This window comes from Bombina bombina, chromosome 5 (genome assembly GCF_027579735.1).
Source record: "Bombina bombina isolate aBomBom1 chromosome 5, aBomBom1.pri, whole genome shotgun sequence".
Lineage (NCBI taxonomy): Eukaryota > Metazoa > Chordata > Amphibia > Anura > Bombinatoridae > Bombina > Bombina bombina.
This window is the reverse complement of record NC_069503.1, coordinates 335,634,209-335,640,396: the sequence shown is the minus strand read 5'-3', so window position 1 is coordinate 335,640,396 and position 6,188 is coordinate 335,634,209. Positions and strand designations below refer to the sequence as shown.

The 6,188-nt window shown below is 31.4% G+C and overlaps 1 protein-coding gene across 1 annotated transcript; it reads right to left on the bottom strand.

Moving 5' to 3' along the window:
- Nucleotides 1-1,057: 1,057 nt before the first annotated feature.
- LOC128661472 (putative nuclease HARBI1) lies at nt 1,058-2,873 on the bottom strand. Its single transcript, XM_053715721.1, has 3 exons — nt 2,264-2,873; nt 1,253-1,614; nt 1,058-1,156 (listed from the first exon to the last, which is right to left on the bottom strand). The coding sequence occupies exons 1-3, from the start codon at nt 2,871-2,873 to the stop codon at nt 1,058-1,060; spliced, it is 1,071 nt and encodes a 356-aa protein (XP_053571696.1).
- Between the last annotated feature and the right edge of the window lie 3,315 nt (nt 2,874-6,188).

The window sequence follows — 6,188 nt, the reverse complement described above, 5'->3', positions numbered from 1 at the left end:
CTGCGTATTATCTCATAAACAAGATAATCGCGTTGATCTTGTTTGACAGATCTAACACCTCCTATTCTTTTTGGAAAATATTTCTCCATGCCATAAACTAAAATAATTAGCTTTCCAGGAGTGAACGGAGAACGTTGCGACATCTTGCTAACGAGTTTCTAATCTTGAAGGAAATTACGTTATATGTCAATCATTTGAGTAAATTCAGGAAAACTTTTTTTTTTTATAAATCAATGTTTGAGTTTATATTATTTTATGATAAATGTGTTAAGAGACAGATAGTTTGTTAAAACTTATTCGGTTCACATAATTTGCATCCTCATTAGATTAGAATGTTATTTAATACATGTATATTAAATTCTGTTTCAATTGTTATTCTTGCATCTTATTATTAGCGAAAGTTTCATATATGTTTAAATAAGTTTATTAGTTATTTAAATTGCATTGTTATATTATATATTGATGGTTATCTAGTTATTAGAAAATTTTAATAAAATGTTTTTATATGTTGCCTTCTTGTTTTGATAAAATTTTAATATATTATGATGTTCATATAGTTATGAAAAGGTTACTATTGAATGCAATAAAATGTAATTCGACTGTTTCAATTTTTAAAACATCTCTCCTGTCAAGGTTTGTTTTCTTGCAGTGTGTAGCATCAACACTATAGCTAGGGGGTTGATATGTTTTATGCATTTTATACTTGACTAGCTTACATTTTATTCCAATTGCATTGCCATACGTCTAGGCAAGGTTTGTTCTTAATTTATAGGTTCCAAAAGCTGTATCTGGCTTGCAAATATATACAAAGCTAGTGCTTGTTTTAAACAATAATAAAAAGTTTAGAATCACAGAACCTGTTTTCTTAATTGCACACTGTTCAAGGATACAACTTATTTTCAACAACTATATTGTAAGTCGTTAGTAAAAAAAAAATTAAAAAAAAAAATTGGTTTTATTTTAATTTTTTTAAACAAATAACAAATAGAAGAAAAGACAACATAGGCAAATAATTTTTTTTTTCAACTGTATCAATCAGAACATATTTATTTTTGAATTACACATCACTCTCGTCATCTAAATTGTGAATAATTTTGTGGAGAACGTTTTTCATTTTTGAATTATAGATTTTCATGCTTGAACTTTTCGAGTTAACCTGTGAATATAAGAAGAGATTTTTTATAAATAATTATTGCTAAAAATTATGGAATCAATACATAAATAATACATAATTTTTATTTTATTCACCTACGAAATGAGTTTGTATCAACTGGTTACGTGAATGTGTACCCCCTTCGACTACATCTTGAGGAACAGATTCAACACCATCTTCATCTGGTGTTATTATTTCCAGTTCCTCTATGTTTGATTGTCGCAAAGCGATGTTATGCAACATGCAACAGACCAACACCATAACAGCCACTTTCTCAGGAACGTATTGAAGAGTGCCTCCGGATTCATCTAGACAACGAAAATGGCTTTTGAGCATTCCAAAGGTCCTCTCAATCACACATCGAGTTGTTTTGTGTGCATCATTGTACCGCATTTCAGATCTTTTGCGTGGAATATTTACAGGAGTAAGTAGCCAGTTCCTACAGGAATATCCTGCATCTCCTTTTGAAAAATAAAAAGAGTTATACAAATTGAAATGTGTTCAGATACACTTTTTACTTGTAACCATTTTTATGTTTTAAATTGGACATATATATTGGTATTAATAAAAATTTAATTATATCGCTATATATATATATATATATATATATATATATATATATATAAAAATATATATATATATATATATATATAAATATATATATATATATATATATATATATATATATATATATATATATATATAGAGAGAGAGAGAGAGAGAGAGAGAGAGAGAGAGATAGATAGATAGATAGATAGATAGATAGATAGATAGATAGATAGATAGATAGATAGGTATTTTAAAAAAGGTATGGAACTAAAAATCCATTGACCTTGGTGCTGCAGCAAACAGAATAAATAAATAAAAACAGGGTATATACTGTATTTTAAAATCTATTGATATTATACACTGCACAAAAATTTACAATATTGTGAGTTAATATTAACGCACATTAGAAGGTTTCGTTTTTAATTTTCATAATCATACCTAGTAGCCATCCTTCAGGCATTTGTCCTTCCTCAAATTTATTATACAGGGCAGACTGTTTGAGAATATATGAATCATGACATGATCCTGGAAATCCTGAACGGACACTCATGATTTTCAAACCAGCATCACAAACGATCTGGATGTTCAAAGAGTGATAAAACTTGCGGTTGCAATACATTTCTTCTTTTAGATGTGGTGGCCTTACTCTGACATGAGTACAATCAATTGCACCCAACACATTTGGGATTCCAGCAAGTCTAAAAAAATTAAGCTTTACAGAATGCCATTCTTCAGCAGTATTTGGTAAAAAAACATACCGTTTGAAAACTGACAAAAGAGCATCAATCACTGTAGTTAGGTGGCGTGAAAAAGAAGGCTGGCTCATGCCAACAACTACACTAGTAACTGATTGAAAGGAACCAGTTGCTAGAAAATGTAAAACAGCCAACAGCTTCAACATTCCGGGCAGAGCATGTGTCCGAAAAGTAATTGGTTCAAGTTGACCAGATATTTGATTGTATAGCCTTTCAATTGATTCTCTACTCAATCTGAAATGCCTGATGATGTCAATGTCAGAAAGTGCATCAAGTCCTGATCTGGGACGAAAAAACCTTGGAATCCTTCTGTGCCTTCTTTGAAGCCTATCTATCTGTTGAACAGCTTGAACATCTATTCTTCGTTCCATTCGACGCATATAAATAGTATGAAACATTGCAATAACAATTTCCATAACTGATTAATATATGCGTTATAAATGCTGCTTGAAGATATATTTCGCGACCACAGAATATGCGTATAGAAAAGCGCATATGTGAGGAAATACGATGCCCGGATAGAATTGTTGACAGGATGATAAATTGAATAATAGCGTAGATTACATCGAATACTGTTGAAAAATAATCGTATAGATGTTCGAACGTATCTCGGCGTTAGAGCTGCGGACATATTGACGGATTTAGAAATATATCGTTTCTAAGCACCAATTACTGTTTCATAAATTAGATTAATAGTTTGGAAGTGAATTTAGATGCGGATAATATTGAGAATACAGTGTTGAATGCTTGATAAATTTCCCCCATAATATTAAACACAGAGCATTTATAAGTGATGAATAAAACAGATATAGATAGATAGCTAGATAGATAGATAGATAGATAGATAGATAGATAGATTGATGATAGATAGATAGATAATGTATATATGTTTGTATTTTCAGAACACTTGCCAGTGTGCATATACATAAACTGTATTTATGTACTTTATTAAGAAGTAAAAAGCTATTCTAAATTAAAATAAAATGCAGCATTTAATTATAGGATTTTACAAAGGTTTTGGCAGAAAATGCTATAGCATGCCTCCTTGAAGGTTTATGATTGGTCTGTCTTTATGTCAGAATATCACTATTATGAATCAGTTATAATATTTTCCGCTCCTGACTTGTCCCAAGATTTGACCAATAAAATCACCACTAAGATAAAAATCTAAAAAAGAGCTATTAGAAAGCTCCATTCACAAATTTTAATTAGAATCAATTTAGATAAGTCTGTTGAATCATAGTTACAAATGTTAACACAAAAAATAAAATAGTTTGGCTTAAATTATATAAGATAGTAGGTATATTAGAACTCAGTTGTACTAATGATTCAAACTACTAGTTATATACCAACATAAACCCGAATACAAAAATAATAAGAACACTCATTTAAAAGCAAAATATCTAATACCGTAATATTAAAGGGATACTAAACCCAATTTTTTTCTGTCTTGATTCAGATAGAACATGCAATTTTTAGGAATTTTCTATTTTACTCCTATTAACAATGTTTCTTCATTCTCTTGCTATCTTTATTTGAAAAAGCAGGAATCTAAGTTTAGAAGTCGGCCTATTTTTAATTGAGCACTCTGGGTAGTGCTTGCTGATTGGTGGCTACATTTAGCCCCCAATCAGCAAGCGCTACCCATGTGCTGAACCGAAAATGGTCCGGCTCCTAAGCTCAGATTCATGTTTTTCAAATAAAGATAGCAAACGAACAAAGACATTTTGATAATAGGATTAAATTAGAAATTTGCTTAAATTGCTTGCTCTATCTAAACCATGAAAGAAAAAAAATTGGGTTTAGTATCCCTTTAATGCCAAAATTTAAACTCAGGTTAAAAAAAGCAGGGACATTTCACATTTTCAAGCGCAAACTCTGAACTCCTCCCTAATATGCTGCATTAAGAAAAAAAAATGCATTACCTTACCATGGGATTTTCAGTTTAACAACAGAATATTTAATAATAATTTTTTGGGGGGAAAACAAAGTTCAAGTTTTAAATTTGTATCTATTGAGAGAGAGCTGGAACAAGGATTTTAATTGATTCACATTTTAATTTCATATTGTTCACATTTTAATTTCATATTAAAAATAAAATATTTGACATTTTCAAATGTTCTTAACCATTGCAATCAAGTGGCTAATATTACTGGAATGTTTAACTTTCTATATATCAAAGTCTTGGTTATTTCAGCATGATCTCTAAAACATGGCAGTTAAAAAGTATTTACCACCTCTTGGTAAAGCATATATCCTTCAGTTTCATACTGCATAACATACAGAAGTATAAATAGACTGTCATAGATCTAGATTACAAAGGGAGTGCAAAAATATTAGTGCAATTGTGTTTTAGTATTACTCAAGGTCAGTCAATAGTGCTTCTATATTTTAACTCATATTACAAGTTCATCTTGAATCCCTATTGTTCTGCCCCTAACCTCTCTAAGCAGGATTACTTCTCTACCCTTATCTCTACTCTTTCTTCAAAACCAAAACATCTGTTCTCCACTTTTAAGACCCTTCTCTGCCTACCTTCAACTCCTATTACCACTTGTCTCTCAGTTCAAGATTTTTGCCAGCCATTTCAACAACAAAATCAATTATATCAGAAACTAAATAATCTCTCAACACACTCCCAGTCTCCAACCCCACTTAAACCATTCACAAACATTCAATACCCACAAAAACACACATTTTGCTCTTTTGCCCCTGTTAGTGAGGAAGATGTTTCTGCCCTTATATCTTCTTCTTATCTCACAACTAGACCGTTGATCCCATCCCCTCACAGCTACTGCCCTCCCTCTCTACTACTCTTACTCCAGTCCTCAAACATGTTCTCAATCTTTCCCTCAACACTGGTATATTTTCCTTATCCATTAAATATGCACTAGTAACACCTATACTCAATCCATCATCCCCATCCAACTACCGTCCTATTTCCCTACTCCCCCTTGCTTCAGAACTTCTGGAAAGGCTTGTATATACACGTTTATCACATTGGTCCATTGCAATCTGGATTTTGACACAGAGATAGCAATCATTAAGGTTACTAATGACCTAATTACAGCAAAACTGAAATGTCACTTCTCTTTGTTAATCCTTCTCGATTTTTCTGCAGCCTTTGATATTGTTGACCACTGTCATGAAGACCTCATGATTTAGCTGCTAAAGGCTTAATTTTTTTGGACTGTGTGTTAAAAACATTTGTTAATTCAGAAGAAATATGTTCCTGTGTTTTCCCTTAGATAAGCCAGAGCACTCATAAATAGCTTGTAAGATCCACAAGAAAGAACTTTATGGCCTAATGGTCCGTTTATTGCCACAAACTTTCAGCACAGAGAATGATGGAACACAGTGCCCCTATCTAGGCACTAACCTGTGGTCATTGACAGGACAACCAGCCTTCTAAATAAATATACTTTTATAAGTGATAATGCCTCAGAACCATAAATAATGCAAATGGTGTATGGTGTTTGGTATCATAATACTTCTCATGACATCACAAAATGATTGCCTTTCTGTGTATATGAAATAGATATACATAACAGAAGTTATAAGATATATATGTACACCCTATAAAGGAATATACAATAATATATGAAATAAGGGCGCTATCTAGATATGCAATAATAGCAAAATTGTAGATAATTTCACAGTTCTTAATATATATTTTCCTATACGTAGTATCACTTAGGCACAAACATACAGGTATATATATAATATAATGA

Excerpts from the sequence above, each read along its gene's own strand:
- LOC128661472 (XM_053715721.1), bottom strand. The coding sequence starts at position 2,873 with ATGGAAATTGTTATTGCAATGTTTCATACTATTTATATGCGTCGAATG. Across the intron at positions 1,615-2,263 it reads CCAGATCGTTTGTGATGCTG|GAGATGCAGGATATTCCTGT; the intron begins GTTTGAAAATCA and ends ATTTTTCAAAAG. Across the intron at positions 1,157-1,252 it reads AGTTGATACAAACTCATTTC|GTTAACTCGAAAAGTTCAAG; the intron begins GTAGGTGAATAA and ends TTATATTCACAG.